Genomic DNA, 22,962 nt, shown 5'->3' on the forward strand with positions numbered 1-22,962 from the left:
TGCATCCCTCTGCCTGTTCTACAAGTATTATAATGGTGAATGCTCTGAAGAACTGCAAGCACTTGTGCCCCCACGACGTGAACACCCTCGACAGACCCGACAAGCTGCAAAATCCCACCCCCACACTGTAGAGATCCCTAGATGTAAAAGATCTTTCTACTCCAGTAGTTTCTTCCCCAGAACAGCTAGACTTTGGAATTCCATTCCAGGTCACTGCTTCCCCAACTGTACTGACATGCATAAGTTCAAGTGCAACGTGAACCAACATCTCGCTGCCCTAATCCCTACATAGTACCCCAGTAGATGTTTCCCCTGATAGTAGCCCCCTACACCAAAGTGGCAATGTGCCTTGTTTGGGGTGAAAATGTAATAAAAAAAAAAAAAAAAAATTGAATATTTATATCATAATCCCAACCAAATAAAAAAGCTCAATACAACCAAAAATAGGAAATAGAGCTTGTCATAAAAGAACACAAGATTGTAAATTATAATTTATAGGAATTTATTATTCGACAGGATACTCAATAAAGAAACTTTTAAGATTTCCTTAATCTGTGGAGTTTCAATGAATGCGTTATTTTCATCAGAATATCATAGAAAAACTATGAATTTGTTGGTATTGGCATAAATTAAAATGACATTATATGAATAAACATCACCCCTAAAAAAAATAACAGGAACCCCCCCCCCCAAAAAAAAATGTGGCCATAAAGTATGTGCTCATTTTACGTTAAATTAATATAGAAAAGTGATCACCCACTTTTTGAAACTATAATTTCTTCATATCGTTTCCTGGAAATTTTAAAACAGTTTTTCCCCTCGTCACAAGGCCAATAACAACTCCTTCTCTTAGCGGAAACATCTACTACTAAGATTTTTCGATGCCATCTTCACTTTTGCAATTTAATCACATTTACCATCAAACAAATTGGATCATCACTAATTTCTACTGGATTATTTTATGTGGATCTCTACATCGTTTCACAGCTACCTTTTGAAATTTTCTTCTTTTCTCCAATTTTAATGTTTAATTGCTTTTTCACTGGTGATGATTTGACGAAGATTCAAAAGCGTTCATTATCACGTATGGAACTTATATTAATTATTTTGATTTTAGCACAAAAAAGATCATGAGAAAAGTGAAAAAAAAAAAAAAATGGAATAATCAAGCGGAATCTTTGTGCTATGACGATGACGATGTTTAAAATCTATAAACGTGAACAAAAGACGCATTATTTGGATTCTCCAGATTTCTGTTCTTATCTTAAGTGTTATTTATACAACGTTTCGATAAAACTGTCACCTCCAACCTTATTCAGGTGTATCTTCTCAAATTGTGGGAATTTTTATGTTGGACTCGTAAATCTTTATGTTGAACTCGGGAATCTGCACTCTATTTAATCGACAAGGGTAGCATGCTCTCGTTCGATCCACCATGACTGAGTAATTTGTAATTGTATTTTTGGGTCACCCACACTGAGGATTCAACCTTCAATCTGCAGGAATGTAAATTTTACAACTGATTTTCACTAAGTACTTTAACCACTGCGCTATGGGTTCTTGCATGCAGATTCCTGAGTTTGACATGGAAATTCCCGAGTTGAACAGAAAGATTCCCGAATTTGACAAGATACATCTGAAGAAGGCCGGAGGTTACATTGACCTTACATAGTCCGAAGAATCCAAATAATATAAATAACCAATCATAACTTCTCGCTAAAAATGCTATCAAGTTTTTTTTTTAAATCCTATTCGTCCGAAACAAAGCATATTGCCCCTTGGACCTAAAAGGTTAATGTTAAACATATTAAGAAGAAACTATACAAATAAATGACTGAGATGTTGGTTCACATTACAGCAGTTTAGCACAGTTAGGGAAGCAGGTAATAGGGAGGGAATTTCAAAATCTAACAGTCTGAGGGAAGAAGCTATTAAAGTAGCTTTACAGTGAAGAGATAGGATTTTGTTGCTAAATGATTTTGTTGGTGGTATGTAGTTGAGGGAGTACAAATGTGATGAGTTCATCAGAGAACATTTCATTAAAATACTTGTAAAACAGGCAACATTATTGCGGCGATCTATGTCCATGGCTAATGAATTCAAACTTTTAGGTGTGTGTGTGGGGGGGTATAGTAAAGAATCAGTATTATGTCTTTACTGGCAAATTGTACTTTCAAGTTATCTTTAAAAAATAAACAATATTTCTTACTCTTATGGATTGTCAGCTCAACTGGTCTTCAAATTACAGGTCTATGCATGGTTCAACAAGTGAATGAGGGTTTTCTTATTGTTCGTGCGTCAGTTGCACAATAACTTCTGTCACATGTGGCTTTCATGATTAAAAAATTTATTTTTTGAATTAAAAAAATTCTAGCGGGAAAGGGTTAATTTAAATTATGTTTACGATTTTTATTGATGAATGGAAAGTTAAAATAATAGTATTATTTTTTGTGCAAGCAAATTTTTACTGAAATTGTCACTGAGATGTAATGGGCATCGCAAGTGGGTAGTTGTGCAGCTAGATGTTTGTTCACATTACATTTAAACGGCTCAATTTTATTACAGTCAGCGGGCGCTACCAGATAAGGCTGTCTGAAGATATTAGCTTCCTGAGAGGAAATGCACCTAACATTCATTGATTATATTTCTGCAAAACCAAAACCAAAAACAACAACCTACCTTTTCCCCCTTTTCCTTCTTCCCATTTCCCCTTTCTCTTTCTATCTCCTCCACTTCCTGACTGGTTTCCTAACTTAAAAGGTACCAAACATTAATTCTGTTACCCTTTTCCCTTTCCCATTGCAAAACTCATTCATGTTCTGCAGGATGAGGAACAAAAACGATAAAATCCACTATAAAACAACCAAACTAAACACTACAAACTAGTGATTGCAGATACAAAGAGCTTGAAGAATAAAAACCTTTTACCAAATAACTGGATGCAACATGAATGCTATTTACAAAATAACTGGATTCGACATTTAATAACCCGAAAAGGGTTATTATGCCGTAAAACAACCAAACCAAACTTAAGAAATAAATATTTAAAGATATAAAGAACTTGAAACATGAACACTGTTTCCAAAATAACTGGATTTGGCATTAAATAACCTGAAAAGGGTTGATATGCTGTAAAAGAAAACATCCAAACTTATTACAGTCAGGGAAGCAGGACAAAGTTGGGAAAAAGTGAGTGTTTCTTGAGCATGAGATGACACACAAGTAGACTATTAACTGGGTTTTTATCTATGGGGTTGTGGCCTCAGGAAAGCCTACCAGAGATAAGTGTAGGGTCTTATTCCATGCATATAGCACTACTGTTCTTTTCCAGAACTGACTCTCGGTGGAACATGATACTGTGAGGCTGCTTACCAGCTGCCTATAACATGATCGTTTTCAAGTCTAATGTAAATATGTTGTCTCACTGTCTACTTAATACTCATTAACCCTTGCACTAGAGTGGTTTCTGGGCCTTGATAAGCGGTAAAAAAAACAAACAAACTAAAAAAAAAAAAAAAACTCTTAGTGCTACCTAAGAGTTAGGGATCTTGTATTACCAGTCGAAATCAGCAGAAAGACAAGCTGCCAAACCTGTACCTGCAACCTGTCAGACAAAGGCATCTCAGATTAATCATGTGAAACTAATTGACAAACAAGTATCTCCAAATTGTCCAGATAGAAAGAGAACTCGTGGCACAGCGTTCATTGTTTTTGTCAGGAAACAAGGTCAAGCATTGGGCGTCTTTAAGGAGTCCTTGCAATGGTACCTCTGTACCATTGATAAAGAAGGAGTGCAAAGGCCGGACGATATAGCAAATCTACTAAAACATTTAAATACTTAAATTGGGGTTAAAAACCAAAACAAAAAGAAAACGAACGGTGAAAGTTCAGCCATGTTCCTTTCCACATTATTTATCTGAAGATTGATAATATGTTTCTGAATTTTTTAGATGAGGATTGCTTATTTGTATTATTTGGATTCTTTGGACTATAGTTCTCATGTTTAATATTATTTTCACAACATTTCGGTCAATGTAACCTCCGACTTTCTTCTGCAATGACCTGTGGCATAATGGATAAACTACTTGGTAAAATTCAGTTGTAAAGTTGTGGATTAAATAAAAGGTTCTATTGGAAATTCTGTGCAGATTCCTGAGTTTGAAAGGATACACCTGAAGAAGATCGGAGATTACATCACCCGGAACGTTGCGGAAATAACACTAAAACTGAGAACAGTAGTGCGAAGAATCCAAATGATATGAAAGACTGATAGTTTGCATTTTTTGGAGTATTATTCTCATCTTTTTACTTTTAAACGTTTCAGTCGATGTAACCTCCAGTCTTCTTCAGGTGTATCTTTTCAAACCTGGGAACCTTTATATGGATCCATGGCGCGACAGATAAAGGCGTTTATTAACAATTAGTTGTAAGTGACAATCTTCTGAGGGTTGAAGAATTGATAATATCTAAGAATAACACAATAATTAATTAACAATTAATTAACCTGGTTATGGAGCAAGAATAATCTACCTGATGGATTAAAGTCCTTGTTCTCTCTAAACTCTATGACAAATGCCTTGCCGAATCTTGGTTTTCTGATAGCTGGAAAATGGCCTCTTCAAAAACTCTGGTGAAAGAACTGACCTGCAAAATTATCACCCCATAAACCTATCAAGCTAATTATAGTCTGCCACCTTGAAAATTCTAAACTTCTTTCAAACCAACAAAAATGGATTTAGGTGAACCTCTGATTATTCTAACGACCATCTCTGAACACATATACTTATACATTGGACAAGGCATGGGAAGTTAGGGCTGTAGTATTTTATATAAACAAAGCTTTTGACAAGGTCTGACATGAGGGTTTTTTCAAGAAAATTAATTTCCACCATATTACTCGACCAATATTTAATATAATCAGATCTTCCTCAGCTAAAAGAAAGCTGCAGGTCGTTTTTAATGGGCGGACATCTAAACAACATCATATTAATGCAGATGTGCCTGAAGAGTCAATTCTTGGACCTTTATTATTCCTGATTTTCATAAGCTACCTCCTTAATGCAGTTTCTTCCAAGATGGGTTTATTTGCTGATGATACTATGCTCTATTCTGAATATGAGGGCACATCAAATGCACATATCAAAGACAATGGGTGAATTGTTAGAAAGTAATCTCCAGTCTGTAGTGGAAAGGGGAAACAAATGGATGAATTTAATGCTACTAAGACAAAACTTCTTTCCTTTAAAATTCTGAAAAATCTTTTCCAACTACTAATTTCTACATTCTACATTCAAACTTCTCAGGCGAACATTCACAGGTAACATGCCTTGGAATAAATATATAGAAGATACTGCCAAGTCTGCTGCAAAGCCACCATTCGTCCATGCATGGAGTATTGTTGATACATATGAAATGGTACACCTACTATTAATCTTTCCATCTTAGACAGACCCCCCCCCCCATTTGTGTACATCTATGTGCTTGTTTCACGAGTATTTCAATGGAATGTGCCCCGACGAACTTGCTGCACTTATAATCTCTCAAAATAAATACACCAACCAATCTGTGGAGGCTGTTTTAAGGGCCATTTATGAAGTCTCTATTTTTCTTTGGGTATTTGCTTTGTAAGCAAAGGTATTATGATAAACAAACAATACAAGACTTCGGAGGAACACTAAATATTATGAAATAAAGGAATTTATAATACAGAAAATAAATAGTCTGTTTTACCGAAATATTAAATGTTGGTATTTTGGGGCCTTTGTATGTGTGAGACCATCGGAGATAGTGTCACACTTGTGGGCTATGTATGCTCATTCTTAATATGGGAAGAAAAAAGGGGGGGGGGGAGTGATGCCGGGTTAAAGTTTTATAGACTCGGTCACGTGATTGAGAGCTGGCTTCCAATTGGGCATGCCAGTAAGTGTATTTCAAAATCTCCAGTTACTTTTCTTGAGTTTTACGCTAGTCAGTTCTTGAATCTGATTGGTTGATGAAATTCAGAGAAAAAGGAAAGATAGAAAGATAAAAAAAATAAGAAGGGGAGTATTCCCACCGTAGTAGCAGTAGTGGTAGTTGTAGTACGCCACAAATCTGACAAACAGCAAAATCACACACCTTCACTGTAGGGGACCCTAGATTCCGGAAGATGCTTGCTACTCTAATAGCTTCTTTGTCCAAACCGCTTGATATCGAATTTACTGTTTTTCCAAACTGTACCAACATGCAGAAATTTAAGTGTAATGTACACAACCTACTTAGGATGCTTTTATAAATCTGGTCTCTAATTCACAGTAGTTCCAGTGATTGGATTCAGCCGGTTTGCACCGGTTCATGCGAACCGGTGCTTAAAATATCATGAGTTCGGCAAACCGGTTGTTAAAATTACATTGTATTTGTAACTTGACCTTCGGGACAAGATCAAAGTGTAGCATCTGTTCTTCAGATGCTGCACTTCTATTTCTTGTTCTCTTTCGGTGGAGGAGAAATCCTTCACGACTGAGACAATTTTTATTTTTGTACCTTTTCTCCACGTTAAAAAACGACCCTGGTGTCTAACTCTGTCCCGTGGGGAGGCATAGTAAATAGGTACATTATAGTAGATCCATTTTCTTAGAACCTGTTCTTAAAAAATTTGAATCCCACCACTGAATAGTTCCTTACTTCTCAATGGCAATGTGACTGGCTTCAGGCGAATCAAAATAAAATAAAATAAATAAATAAATAAATAAAAAGTTTGGTTCGAAATTCTGTATACGCTTCCAACACAGAGTGAATAAACTTGAAGATAACCGATTCCCAAGTTAGTTCAAAAAGATGCACCTGAAGAAGATTAGAGGTTATATCGGTCGAAACGTTGTGAAAATAACAGCGAGGAGAATAGTCGTGTTAATCCCAATAATACATATCATTTTTTGTTTAGAAAATAAAATATAAAATAAATAAGTTAAATAAATTAAAAAAATTTAAAAATTGAATAGTCTTGTTAATCAAGGGAAGCTACTCTTACATTTTAAATAATAAATCGATATTAATTTCTTCGTTGTAAATTATTTTACACAATTTGATCGTTACAGACACTACTGACCTTGTGTCGAATTTTGGTGAGACACTAAACAGGAACATTATTATCTGCAGTGAATAAATAAAAAGTCAAGTGAATTTAACCAACAGCTAGCGCAGCTGATTTCTAAATCCATTAGGTACGAGTTGCCTCTCTTTATGTTTTACCGACTGGCAACGCAAATTAAAAAAAAAAAAATGATCCAGTAAAAAAAAAAAAAATGGTAAATTTTCAGATTAGGTGCACCTGCACAATTTTCTTTTAAGTGACGACTTTTATAGGTTTTCGACTATGCTGAATACGAAAATCGCATTGAAATTTTGCAGAAATAAGTAGTTATCGAGATATAAAAGTTGTATTATGCGTTGTATTCTTTGGCAGCCATCTTTTTTACGCGCGCGCGCCATAAACAAATCTACTCATCTATGACTGACACTGCACGCGCGTAAAAAAGATGACCGCCTAAGAATACAATGCATAATACCACATTTTATATCTCGATAACTAATTATTTCTGCAAAATTTCAATGCGACTTTCGTATTCCGCATAGTCGAACACCTCTAAAGGTGTAATTTAAAGGAAAATTGTGGAGGTGGGCCTAATCTAAAAAAATACCAAAAAAAAAATAATTACAAGTAAAAATAGAATTTATCAAATATCGAGTATGTATGAAGAGTATATATGCAAATGTATTTCTTTGAAGTCTAATCATCTCCAAGCGTAATAAACTTCGTAATTGGTTATCATTTCTTACGGCAAGCAGTTTTCCCTCTTTCTATTTTATGTGTTAATTTTGAAATCTTTATGATTACGTGTAAAAAGAAAATGTCGAACACCATTTTTTTTATTGAAACTTTAAACGATTTGAGATTTTCCAATACCCTCCTCCTCCTCACCATTTTAAAAATAGCTTTCAAAAATCTTGCAATTATTTGGAGTTATCTATCATGTTCCTTCAGATTATTTTCAAGATGGCGTCGTAATATCGTTGCTTGTAGTTTTGCCATGAAATTTGATTTTCTTATTTAAAAATAAAACTACTTGATCAATTTGTATGATTTTTGGTGCATGATATTTTTTCCAGCACAGGTATGTACATCTTACAAATTTTTCTGTATTTTTTTTTTTTTATATCGCAGGAAACTCTGAACAAGCACCTACAATGAGTCGCCATTAATGATTCTGAATTTATGCTTAAATTTTAAGCTGGTCCTGGTTCGTGCAAGCATTTAAATTTGTTATGGGTTTATGCAATTAGGGGCCATTTTTCATATAAATTGTAATAGGCATTGATACTACCAAAAGACAATGTTTGCAAACTTTTTCTTCTTTTTTTAGCCATGAAGCGGCACTGCTAACTACTTATTTATGTGGCGCGGACTGATTCCAAAATTTCTCTCTTAGGATATAACTAGACCCCCCTCCCCTCCAATCCCCCTGGGTTCGACAAAAAAACTCAGAGATCCCATTTTCTAAATTTATAATGTAAATAACATATTTTATTTTTAAGAAACATTATTTATAATCAGTAAATAACATATTTTATTTTTAAGAAACATTGTTTATAATCAGCAAACTTTGAACAGCTTTGTTTGATCATTTCAAAATTATATCCAAACATTCGTATTAGTTTGATGCTTCAGACACTACTGTTCTCATCTTGAGTGTTATTTTCACAACGTTTCGGTCGATGTAACCTTCGACCTTCTTCAGGTGTATCATCTTGTCCAACTCGAGAATCTTTCTGTTGAGCTCGGCAATATGTACAGAATTCTGATGGAACCTTTGTTTAATCCATGGGAGTAGCATGCTCTTGTCCCATCAGTTATGACTGAATAGAAGTCCTAAGTCATTCACATTTGTACCTTTTAGTGTCGTTTGTATTGAGGATTGAACTGTCAGCCTCTAGAAGAGTAACTTTACAACTGAACAGTTACCAAGTGCTTTATCCACTGTAGGTCCGAAATTCTATAGATTTCTGAGTTTGACAGAAAAATTCTCAAATTCGACAAGATATACTGGAATAAGGTCGGACATTACATTGGCTAAAATGTTGTGCGAATGACATTCAAGATGAGAAAAGTAGTCAGAAGAATTGAAATGATATGAATGTAATGTGGTCGTTACTTTTTAACTGTGTCATTACACTTCAAACCTCTCAGACCCACACGCTGTCTGATACAGCTGCAAAGGAACAAACAAATAAAACGGGGAAAGAAATAAAAATCCGACTCCGCATTTTCTTTATGCAAATGAAATGCATTTATTTGTGGTTCTTCCAAAACAACACATTTCATTATTTTTCCAAAGTCTTTTCACACACACACACATATGCTTTTTTAAAACGTCTTTGTCAAATAACGATAGAGCAGAGACAGACTCACAATGTTTCTTCTGTGGGAAAGAGGTTGCAGGAAAGAGAAAAGGGCATCATCTACTAGGTTTCAAAGCTACTTTTGAACTCTATCAAGGTAAGATAGGGCGTGCCCAGATGTGGCAAGAGTACTCCATTTTAGGGCGTACCTGAATCTTATACAGATAGAGGATTGCATCAGCAGTGAGATACCTACTAGAATGGTAAAGTGATCCAACCACTTTTCCGGTGATCTTGGGAACAGATTTGCAATAACAATATCTTTTGCATTTTATTGACGATGTGAAACTAAGAAAGCAACCCTTATCATGGACTTGCATCAGAAGCAGAGATGCATCTTGAATTTCTAGCAAAAGTGTATTGAGAATGGTGGTAACTATGTAGAAAAATAAATTCTGGAACGCAACAAGTCACTCATTTTAATGGTACCACTCCCGTCATTGTAGCTCTTCAACTTTTTGAGTTAAAAAAATAAGAGTCTTTAATTTTAGAACCACCTTTGTATGACAAAACGTGTTTCAGACACCCATTCACAGCTATCATTTATTGCTGTCAAAAGTCTATTGAGAATGGTCATGACTATGTAGAAATAAATTCTGGAGCACAAAAGATCACTCATTTTAATGGTACCACAGCCGTCTTCATACCTCTTCAACATTTTACATTATAAAAAAATAGGAGGCTTTACTTTTGGAAACTACTCTCGTATTATACCTGTCATATGTTAAAATGTTTGAAAAATTGTTATCTTTTTACTTTAATACTGTTATCAAAAAATAATTATTTTGATAATGTCTTTATCAAAATGGTGGACAGTTTATTTTATTGATAATTTTATGGATCATTATTTGAGAAATGTGAAGAGTGTATAAAAATAGATAAAACATTCTGATTCATTTCTTAGTGTGTGTTTCAAAAGTCCACGCAGTGACCTTACTTTAAGATAATCTTCACTTGAAACGATTTTTAGGTTACTGATAGGCATCAACGTGTATACATAAGGCTGTATTTTTGTCAGCTGGAGACTCTTGACATCCATATTGAGAGTCAAAGGTGAATTAAAATCAGTCTCAACTTTATAAGCCTATTATTTTCCCTGGAAGACCCCCCCCCCCCTTCGACATTTTCTTTCAAGTTCTGTTTTTTATGTTTGTAGTGCTCTCCATTGTAGCCGATGATAAAAAGAAAGTACTTAAAAATAACAAAAAGATCATTGAAACTAAATTATTTAATAATACCATGTTATTGAAGAAATAAACACGTTGGCAATATTCTTAGTATAATACTCTGGGCCCTTCATAAACTGAACAATGTCGGAGTGAAAAGTGTAACATGTTTTTTTTAAAGGTAATTTTATACTGTCTTACAGTATCTTACAACGGTTCACTTATCAGTCTCATTTACTTGCTATGTAACATGTTTAAATGAGTTCAATATTGTAGGGATATGATTGTATTACTCCCAATTGTGACGTGTCAGAGTGATGTGTTTTCATACAGGGTTTTTGAAATAAAATTTATAATTTTTTGATATTCTTTCATTTGCAAAATCATTTGAAGTATTTAATGGCACGAAAGTGTAATGGAAAACTGTTGTTAGCGAATGGTGGTGGTGCAAGGGTATTTTAAAAGGAGGAAGGAGCCTAAAAGTAGAAGTTAGAATTCATGTGATTTGTGTCCAAAAAACAGCGGCTCACTTTCTCAAATCCCTGAAAATTAATGAAAAAGGATGCATGTCGTGAAGTTTTCCTTCGTAAATGGCAGTGGGAGCACAGGAACTTAAATATGTAAATAATATCTTTCTCTGTTCAATTCATTCCTTCTGCATCTCTCTCTAAGATGTATTTGTTTTCTATCCTTGTTCTGTTCTAAATAAAACTCTTTAAGACCAACCTGATATCTGTGTGGTTCTCAATCAACACCTGAATTCATCTGCATTGACGAAACATGAGTTTCCACAGAAGATGCACTGGTGTATGATGTTTATGCACCCATGACGGTAAATAATATCCTTGAGAACTGTATAACTGGAAATCAGCGCAATATTCAAAGCAAGTAACCTACATAATAATGATTCGCACTCTGATTCTTCCGAGATCAGTTGTGCAAAATGTGCAGAAGAACAAGTGGCTGGTCTACAGTCCGTACAAAGTTCTGCACACGATGAAGACTAAGTTCCCTTAAATTTTTGAGCATGACTGACCTGATTTATAAGGCAATAACACCAACACCACTACCAGGATGATACAAGAAGAGTAGTGATCAACTGCGGATGTGGCTCGCAGCAGCCAAAGCTGACTTGGAAGCTTTGACCGAACCTTGTGTCTTCGGTGCGAAATGATGTAATTATGAATGGCTGAAGTATGATGAAGAGTCAGCGGTAGGCAGACTTAGATGGACTACCTTGACTTGTGATGTGATGAATAAACTTGGAGCTGGCTCAACCCACCTTGGGTGAATCATGTGTACAAATACTCAGTTGAGCCGATTGTGCAAGAAAATAAAAAGAACAGGTGACTTGCCTAGTCCTTACAAAGTCCTGTACATCGTGAAAACAAAGTTCCCTCAAATGGCGATGATTTTGGAATATATTTCCAGAAAAGGCCATATCATGTCACCTCCACATCTTTGAAAAGGACTCAGACTCAATAAAAATGGCTATATTTAGTTGCAGACTTGTGATGTGGCAAATTCACTTTGAGCCAGCTGAATCCACCCTGGGTGAATGCCAACACATGTACAAATATAAATACTCAGTTGAACCAATTGTACAAGAAAGTAAAACAACAAATGACTAGCTTACAGTCTGCACAAAGTCCTGCACATCATCTGTACATTTCCTAAAACTGTGATGATTCTGGGGCATGTTTTCAGCTAAGGCCACATCATGCCACCTCTACATCTTCGAAAAGAGACTCAAATTAAAATGGCTATATTGAGATTTCTACTGGTTTCAAGCACTAAGTTGCAATGATGACTGTGGGAAGGCCATATGTGTAGCAGCAGGACTCAGTTCTGTGTCACACCTCCAGGAAAACCCAGAAGTGGCTGTTTGAGAAATTCCATGAGTTCACCAGTATCAACATGTGCCACCCTTCTTGGATCACAACACATGAACTATTATATGTGTGTGTGGGTGCAGTGGAAAAAGACATCAACCATACTGCTTGTGAAACCAAGAATTACAAGTGAGTGGCAACAATGAAGAAAACACTGAATGAGGATCTTTGCTACTCCTCATACAAGTGTCACAAGGGTGAAGTATTCACAGTCAAGACCCAAGAGAACCATCTTACAAAATCCATGAAACTCCACAACGAGGTTAAAAACCCAGTCGAGCTGGTTCTACAAGAAAGTAAAAACAGCAGGGGACTAGCCCACAGTCTGCACAAAGACCTGCACATCATGAAGACTAAGTTCTCCCTGTGATAATCTTTGAATATATTTTCAGAGAAGAAGGTCATAAGTGATCACTGTTGTTTGGAAAAGAATCCACTATCTTTCACCCACTTCGTTATTATGACAAGCAAAGACATTCATGAATAATGATTTTAAGCCTTTATCTAAATCATCTATTCTATAAAGGGCAGTTGTGTGTGTGTGTGTGTGTGTGTGTGTGTGTGTGTGTGTTCAGCTACAAATAAAAAAAATGACAAAACAAACAGCTACAAAATTGCTATAATCTTGATCAACATAGCCTGGATGAATAATATCTAAAATATTGATTCTTTTGGGGGGTCAACTGGGCCAGGTTTCATCAGTGAGGTATGTTTTTCAACCATTTTATAAACTGATTTTGTAAAGAAAATGCCAACTTATGTCTTGAAGAATATTATATAAGGAAGAGTTGTCTGTGTATGCGTGTGTATGTCCAGCCAGAGAGGAATGGGTTGGCCAGAGGAGAAAGAGAGGTAGAGGAAGAGGGAGAAAGATAGATATACAAGTCATTTATAAATAAAACACTAGTGAAAGCATCTATTTATTCATACCAATATTATATCCTTGATGGAACATCTTTGAAAAGAGACTCAGGCTCAATTCAGATGTCTCTATTGAGTTGCTGTCCACTGTTGTAAAGTGCTGCATGAGGAAGGTGGTTCTGGGAAAGCTGTACTGTGTGAACACCTGTTTCATCTTATTCATGCAGATTTCATATTCTTTATTGATTATTATATTGTACCTACTACCCAGCGTTACCCGGTCATAAAATACGCTTAAATATATTTTAATTTATGAAGATTTCATATTTATTATTAATTGTCTCTTGATTATTATATTCTACTCAATATAAAGTGATTTTAAAAGTAAAAAAAAAAATGCCATCAGCTAGAAATGAAACCAAAACATTTAGCTATCCAGCAATATTCGTTTCCATTGTACCTAAGGACATATGCATTTAAAGGCTTTACAAATGATGCACTTAAACATAGAAATGTATATTTACGCATGCATAGAGCCTACACATTAAGTCGACTTATGCCTGCCAAGTTCCATGTTTTCAATTTTGACCCCAGTTATTCTTTTTAATTAAAAGCCACACAGCTCCAAATACCACATATATGAAGTTTCAAGTCTGTAGACCAAACATTGACAGAGTAGCTTGGTAGAGACCACACACACACACACACACACACACACCCACACACACACACACACACACACACACACACACAAATTCACTTTTATAATATATACAGATGATTGTAAAGTTATGTTATCGATTTTCCAAACATGCTGTATTGAATCGGGAAGCATCTATTTTCGTTTTTGCATTCGTTTTTATGTTTCTGTTTTCAAAATTCTTGCTTGACAAATTCTCATTTTGTTTTCAGGAATATTCATCTTTGATTCCAAGTGGCAAAATTCAAAATGGCAGACTTTTGGCCGACACACTCGATAGCAACTGCCACACGAACAAAACGATCAGCTGAAGAAGAAGCTTTTATCGCCCAAAACACCTGGGATTCCATAATCAACCATATAGACATATCAAAGAGTAATGTGATTCAAATTGGAGCCTATAACTGGTGAGTGGACAGCCATTGGGCTTTACTCGTTGTTATCTAACTATTTTTTTTTTTTACATGGAGGTCACCACTTATCAAGGCTCGGAAGCCACTCGTTGTTATCTAACTAGGATATTGGTTTCTTTTTTTGCTAATTCGCGACATCCACAAGAAATTGCTTTATTTCCAACATCGTCTTTGTTTTTATTTTTCTTTGTTATTTTTTTTCTTTGTTATTTGATTAAAAATCAGATTTTTTCTCTTATCCCTGCCTCCACTGATGTTTCTAACTAAATTTAAATTCTTATCCATTGAATGAGTTACATATGTTGCTTGGACCTCTGACATCTGATTTGCAATGTTTTCTTAGAAACTAATCTATGTAACATATGTTAAACCCACAATTCGTACATCGTCGTTTGCACAAATGTGTTTTCACCAGCGAGCGATCAAGTAATCAGATAAATCAAATAAAAATCTCTTCTACACATAGGTGCATGGTTGGTGGTCTTCCATTCTCTGATCGCCGCTTTTCCATGCTTGGGCCGTGATCCCCTCATATTTATTGATCTTCTGTTTGCTGAGATTTCGAAGGTTTTATTTAGACAGTTTACTCTTTGGGGGAGAGATTACGTAAATTATTTCTTATTTAATTTTCTTAACTTAAAGTGATATTCAACCAATCAAATAGTTTTTCAAATATTTTGAATATTTCATCGAAAATGTAATTTTATTATTTATTACCATACATATGCAGAATATGAAGCAATGTTATTGTAGCCATGTTTTGATGTAGACTGCCGGAAAGTGCCAAATGTAAACTCTGTGTTTTTTTTTTTGATAATGTTGGCCATTATTAAAACGTTAACAAAAAAAATAAAGATTAAAAAAAATGTATGGATGAAAACAGTATGGTATTTTCAATGAACAAAAATGTTTTTGTTGTTATGAAGAAAATACAATGAAAAATTAATAAAGGTATTTTAAGAAACTTTAAAAAATTTTAAAGGTATTTTAAGAAACTTTAAAAATTAAAAGAAAAAGCTTGAATCATCGTACGGTAAGGTTCACAAATAGATATTTATTTTTGTTATAAAAAAATACATAGTGCAAAAACTGATAGCAAACAATTGTTTTTGTTTTTTTTTAATTTTCTGTCATATATTTCTGTGCTTACCAATTATTGGCTGATATGATTTCATTGGCTAAACGTTTCAGCACTTTCTGATAAAACATTGGCTTTTAGCACGACCCATATTTTGCATAAGTACCTTTATTATTAACAATTTATCCATATATTTGTACTGTATGACGTCTGTGGTTATTTTCATATGTGTTGAGGATCCGTTCTTGGCACTTAGTCTGATAAGATATGACTATCTTAGTAAGATTAGACCTTTCTGTATCGCAATGATTCTGACTAGCCAACTTTAATTTGTTATTGTTGTACCATGTTATTTAGATTAGATTAACACATGAGGGTCATTCCAAAAGTAAAGACTTCTTTCTTTTTTTTAACTTAAAAAGTTGAAGAGCTATAAAGACGGGAGTGGTACTATTAAAATGAATGACCTTTTGTGCTTCAGAATTTATTTTTATACATATAGTTACCGGCATTCTCAATGCGCTTTTGCCAGGAATTTAATGATGCATCTCTGCTTCTGATACACGTCCATGACAAGAGTTGCTTTCTGATCCCATCAATATCTTCAACAGAGATGAAACTTTCAGGTCATGAATGTATAAGTTCAGTCATCATAACAATGTAATTTGCAATGCCCTCTGATCCATTTGGATGGAATAAACAAAATAGGAAGCAATACTATTTCCGGAACATTAAAAATAAAATCCAAATAAATACTATTAAAATATTTTTTAAATATTAAAAATAAAATCGAAATAAATACATCCTTCTGAAATTGCATCATATTATTTCTGGTGTTGTTGACACCAGAGTTATGCCCCTTTAACTCAAAACTATCTCATGTTATCCATATACTTTATGGATGTAGCAGAAACGAAATTAAATAAATTAAACTATTAAAATAGTTTTTATATATTAATTAAAATATTATTAGTTTTTTGGTTTATTATATAATTTTCTATATATCAAATTTTAATTTTAAAACTTGAAATTTGTGTGAAAAAGAACTTGAAAAAGTCTTGAAAATAGATATTGAAAATCTGTATAAACTTTGAAGAATATATCATCTGACGAAGGAATATTTCTTTGCATAATCCAACCATAAAATCTATCGCAAGATGTTTCTCAATTACTATCTCATGCATTTAGTACCAAACATACTCTTCCATCCAGTTATAAGGATTTTTATTTATCAAGCAAAGAAATATGTTAATATATGGATTTGTGTATCAGTGTGATTCACAAACATATGTCGCATTTCTCCAAAATTGGATGTTTTCAAAATTTCAATTTTCCAAATTTAACATTTTCGGATGAAAAAAAAAAAAGTCACCTCAAATTACTGAAATCAAAAGCAACAACAAGATAGTTTCATTATAGATCGGCATTTATTGGACAACCTAGAATATGCACAGGATCTTCAAAAAGATATATATTTTTTTAATTATTAAGATTGACAAATATTAATTTCACCTCAATATTTTGGATGTAATTTGCATAAAAAACCGTCAGATTGTCATGTGAAAGAATTTATGTGTTTATGTCGGTTTTACTCTAGTAAAACTCTTTATTGTCACTTGATTATTTTCGTCTGCTTCTCCAGAATTCCCTTTATATTAAAAACCAAAAATAAAGAAAACTCTGTATTATGTACTGACCCATGATGGAAAAAAAAATTTATTCCACAAATCATGTAAACTGATCAAATAGTTTTATTTTTTAATAACAAAATCAAATGTAATGGTTAATTGGATAGGGTCCAAAAAAGAGTCTTCAATCTAATAGGTTCCACTTTGTCAACTAAACTCCAACCCTGACCCATCACCACAATGTCGCATCTAGTGTCGGTTTTACAAATATTTTAATGGAATATGCTCTGATTAACTCATTGCACTTGTGTCCCCTCGACGTACATATCCCTGAGAAACCTGCTTAGCAACAAAATCACACCCCTTCACTGTTGAGGTCCCTAAATACCAGAAAGTTTTCTACTCAAATAGTTTTTTCCATCGAACAGTTAAACTTTGGAATTCCCTTCCTGCTACCTGCTTCCCTGGCTGTACTGATATGCAGAAGTTTAAATGTAACGTAAACCAACATCTTGATAATCTTTCCTAGACATAGTCCCAAATAGTATGAACACTCAGTAATCAGTAAATCAGGCATAAATGATAAATTTTAATTTTTTTAGTAAATGTTTTTTTTTGTACTTACGTCTTAATTCTTATTGAATCAACATTTTTACAAAAGAAATTTAAATGTAATGTAAACCAACATCTTAATAATCTTTCCTAGGTATTGTCCCTTACGTCCAAGTGGCGATATACCTTGTTAGGGGTAAATGTAAGTTTAAAAAACAAAAAAAAAAAGAAAGGAAAAATCTGAATGAACATAAAATAAATTAAGCATAAATAATAAATTTTATTTTTTTAGTAAATGTTTTTTTTTGTACGTCTTAATTCTTATTGAATCAATATTTTTACAAAAGAAATTTAAATGTAATGATCGCAGCCAATGTAATTAGATTGAAATGAATATATTTTTAATGCTTCTTTCCATACAAAAGTAAGCTTTCTTAGCGAATTGTATTTTTCAGTTCTCTGAGCAAACTTATTGCCTCAAAATGCCAGAGTTTACTCATCTTTGACACTGATAAGGAATTTCTGGCGAGAAGTCAAAAAAATGTGGGCGAAAAAGCTAATGTGAAATTTTGTGGTGAAGACCTCCTCTTGGTTGATCAACCGGCAGACAGGTAAGTGTTCATCGTCACCTCCACTTAAGAACTTTATTTTTATTTATTTGTAACGCTTGCATAACTCAAAATATTCGATGAAGGGAACCGCATAGTCTTTTCACACAAACGCGTACTTGTTTACATGTATGTTATCACTGGTGAGCGATCAAGAAGCAAGTCAATTAATAAAAGTCTCTTTTTTTTACAAACGTGACCTACTTTTCATTTTTTGATCATTGCTTCGTCTAGTGGCTGTTTAACTCAGACGAATAACCCGTGTATGCAAGCACTTGTTGATTTTAAAGGTTTTATTGGGGAGATATATTCTTTCAAAATGGGAGAGACCGAAAATTTCTTCCCTATAAAAGATAAGCTAAAATCAATTTCTTAATTAATTTCCTTACTTTAAAATTAGTCAATGAACGGACAGTCTCAAGGAGATTCACTTTGATCCCTACAATCTATTTGTAACACTTTCATTACGCAAAATATTCAATGAAGGGAACTGCATCATCTTTTCACACAAACGCATACTTGTACCCACGTGCGTTATCGCTGGTGAGCGATCAAGAAGCAAATCAATAAAATCTCTTTAACAAACGTGACCTGCTTTTCTTTCTTTGATCGTTGCTTTTCTATGTGTGCTGTTCTTTGTATGATTGTGTCGTCTATTGGCTGTCAATTGGTTGTTCAACTCAAGATGAATAAAACTTATGGAAACACAAGGAGACTTGTTGGTAGTTTTAAAGGTTTGATTGGGGAAATATGTTCGTTCATGAAGGGAGAAACCAAAATTAATTCCTTATAAAAAAATGCTAAAATTAACATTTTAATTTTCTTACTTGACCTCAATAATGATCGATGAATGGACAATCTCGATGAAATATTCACTACATTGTTGGGCACGTCTGATATGGCCGCTTCCTCACCTCAAAACTGCTTCGAAACTCTGTGCCGTCTTGAATACACAATGTATTTTCTATCTAATAATTTGACACCTGCTGAAACATTCAGTGATCATCATTCAATTCCGAGCAACGTCGAGTCACCCTGCTAGTCAATTAATAAAAGCTTTTTTATATATGACCTGGACTTCATTCTTCGATTGTTGCTTTTCCATGTGTGCTGTGCCTTTTTTTTTTCTTTACACAGTGATCACCACTTATCAAGGCCCGGAAGCCACTCAGGGATAAGCCTTGTATTGTTGCGTCTAGTAGCTGTTGATCGCTGTTTATTTTAGGCAAATAAAACTAATGCATAGAACAATAGAGACTTTTTGGGAGGGGAGAGAACAAAAAGCGACTAAAATTAATTTCTCCTTAATTTTCTTACTAAGCCTTAAAAAATGGTCGATGAACGGACAGTCTTGAGAAAATATTCATTTAGATTTCTACATTGTCAGCACATCCGGTCTAGCTGTTTCCCTGCTCTGAAACTCTGCCCTGAACACATGATGTTCTTATGTTATATTATTGACACCTGCACCTAGCGTGTTTGACTTAGGGATTCAACCGTTGACCCTTTTTGCTTCACTCACGCTAGGTACACTAGGTTATTTTAGTTTGTCACTAGGTTATTCTGACATGTACTTAATGTAACCCTTGCCGAAATTCATACTAGTTAACATAATCTTTATTTACTGGTGTAGGGTACCAATATATAAAACTTTTTTCTGTTCAACTTGTGAAAAGTAAGTTGGGAGCAACTGAATTTTTTTTATTGTACTTGTAAATATTGAATACATAAGAAGTGCAGTGGAATCACAGGTTAGAGTTAGAGATGATAACCAATTCATGTGTAAAAAGTATATGAGAATGCAGCTTTGGCCCCTAAATCAACAACTGTTTAGATGTAATGATCTTTTCTCTGTTGATTGCGGTATAAAAGTTGGTTCTGTGCAGCTCTAGGAGGTCCACCCTCCCAGGCTTTGCCTTCTCTCTTTGAGAAGGAGTTAGTTTATTGTTAATCGCCTGGCATACTTCTACCGGTGAATGCTGACTGAGTTACCCAGGCACCTTTTGTAGGGTCAAAATGCTTCTCCTCGGGAGTGCTGACTTTTCAATCCCACTTTCTGACCTTAGTGTCACATTTCTTGCGGTGGGAGAGATATAAATACCACAATGCCAATGGATAAGAACTTAGATGTAGAGAAAATATTAGATCAGTGCCATTTAAAATTTCATCTTGAAAAAAATGTGTTTTGAAAATAATAACTTTGCTCCCTATAACTTGATTTCATTTGTCAACCAGCTTATAAATGCTTTTGTAAACTTCTTTAGGTTCTGAGTTATGTTCAATTTCCTCTCGTGATGTTAACCTAATGTCATCTAAATAGTTTTGTAATCCTCAAAATAAATGAAAATCCAAGGAAGCTAGGTCAGGAGAATATGCAGAATGAGGCAAGAATTCCTAACCACATTCTCCTAGAAGATCTTAGGACAGTAGTGCTGTGTAAGGATAAGCATTATCATGATTGAAGATGGCACTCTTTCTGTTGACTAATGAAAGTCGTTTTTGAGTTAACATGGGCAAGAATATTGCAGATAAATATGAACGATGTTTTAATAATGTAAACGACAAAAGTTATAAATTAATCATGTTTAAGTAATAACAATATGCATAAAATAAATTACAATAGTGTTGCGGTGTAATCCTTGGCTTTAGTACAATGGTTTAAAATTCCCCTTCTAATAACCTTCAAAAATTTTTGCACCAACCTGATATATTAGAACTCCAAGGCTATTAGAGCACAGGGAGAAGCTAGGAGTGTGTGTGTGTGTGTGTGTGTGTGTGTGTGTGTGTGTGTGTGTGTGTGTGCGCGTACAGTTATGCTGATAGCTTTTTAATTTAGTAATCACTGGGATGCACAAAATTGATTTTAACGATTCCTTGTTAGTAAGGGAGATTACTCACTCATCTTTTTGGTTATGGTTTTTGTATTTTTTATATACTAGCTGCCCCACCCTGGCGTTGCCCAATAGTATTTATTCTTGCATTTTGTTTCGCGGCCAAATATTATTTTTTAATCTGTTGGATCTATTTCCAAAATTATGTATGAAACTAGATTTAAAAATTTATTTCGCATTTCTTTATTAAAAAAACAAAACAAAACAAATTGAACAAATAATGATGTTTTCATGTAATCCTATTTCTATTAACCTAAAAAGTAATGAAATGATTTTTTCAAAAATTTTAATCTCACCATTCATAGCCCAACAGGTAAACATAACTTTAGAAAAGAATTTGACGACAATAAGAAAAAAAATTGTGTATTAATTAAGTAAAAATTTAAGTTAAATAATTGAAATAGTAATCAACCTGTTTTAGGCTTTAAATAACTGAAAATACTCATTTATTATTAAACTAGAGAATCCTTCGAATTACTCAAAATAGAGTAATTTTTCTTTTCTTTTTCAAAACCACTTGAAAAAATATTAAATACTAGCAGGACCCTAGGAAATTCCACAGATAAGAAATATATTGAATAAACAAATATGCTTTGATGAAGCTGATATTTTTCTGAATAGCGCCAAAAATTATGTTTTTGTACAGGAAAATCAATAACAAGCTACAAATATGAGTTTATTAACAGTTCTATGAAAATAGTGTCCATTGTATTTTAAATATAGAATTGACCCAAATGATATAAATTAATAATTGCTAATAAATACTCAGAAAGTAATATGGTGCTACATAGTTCAATATGTGACGAGCATGTGCAGAAGCACTCAAGAATTGTATGCCAATGTCTAAGTCAGGCTTACCTATGGCGAAAATAAGTTTGTTCAAGGTCTACAAAAAGCCGATACCAGAGTCATTCGGAGAGTGACTGCCAAGGTTGCTCTGGTAAGGTGTCGTGTTGAGGCATTTTGTTTGGGATAGTGTTCAATCATTGGAGGTGTTTCGGTTCGAATCAATGGATCATTGGAGGTGTTCGGGTTTGAATCAACAGAGTTTCTTGGGATCGTATCATGTCGAATGATCAGAGGTGTTTGAGTTCGAATTGATGGAATTGTTCAGGATCGCGTTGGGTTGTGTGGACGAAATTGTTCAGGACCATCCTGCTACATGTGATAACACTTTATTTTCCCTCATAGCAGAGAATACTTTTCCTTGTTTTTCCCTGTTTCTTTCAAATGTTCCCTTTTTTATGGAACATTTTGTTGACTTTTGTTAGTGAAGAATGGCTGCATGTCGAAATTACTACCAGTTATTTTCTCACACCTTTACAAAAATGATCATATATTATTATAAAGATATTAAAAAGCAACACTACATCAAAGGGAGATCCCTCTCATATTCTTATCTAGGATTGCCAGATTGGCCTTTTTAAAGCCAAATTTCATGAATTTGACCTTTTTGGAAGCAGTTTAGCCTTCAAAAAATGTATTTGGCTTTTTCCAAAGCATAACGTACAGAATAACTAAAGAAAGAACAAGCGGAATATGATATAGATTACATTGCTTTTTTTTTCAGGCTAGTTAACACAAAAGAAATGGTTTTGGTGTATTAAAATAATTTTGAACGCTACTATGTGTACCTGCTTATTTGCTTTTTACTATGTGTGAATTCGCTCTTGAAACATGACGTAAATCATAAATTTATGGTGTTTTTTTAAAGCTATAATTATTTGGTTAAGGT

At 34.1% G+C, this 22,962-nt stretch overlaps 1 protein-coding gene across 3 annotated transcripts in view; it reads left to right on the plus strand.

Moving 5' to 3' along the window:
* LOC145277531 (phosphoethanolamine N-methyltransferase-like) overlaps window positions 1–22,962 on the plus strand; it is a 104,646-nt gene that overhangs the window by 36,018 nt on the left and 45,666 nt on the right. For all 3 annotated transcript variants that reach the window (XM_080128979.1, XM_080128978.1, XM_080128981.1), the window contains exons 2-3: window positions 14,270–14,464; window positions 18,184–18,339. In XM_080128979.1, the coding sequence (XP_079985105.1) occupies window positions 14,307–14,464; window positions 18,184–18,339 (314 nt within the window). In that variant the 5' untranslated portion in view covers window positions 14,270–14,306. The remainder of the gene's footprint in view (window positions 1–14,269; window positions 14,465–18,183; window positions 18,340–22,962) is intronic.

Source organism: Euprymna scolopes, chromosome 6, assembly GCF_053919585.1.
Source record: "Euprymna scolopes isolate OS-2025 chromosome 6, ASM5391958v1, whole genome shotgun sequence".
Classification (NCBI taxonomy): Eukaryota; Metazoa; Mollusca; class Cephalopoda; order Sepiida; family Sepiolidae; genus Euprymna; species Euprymna scolopes.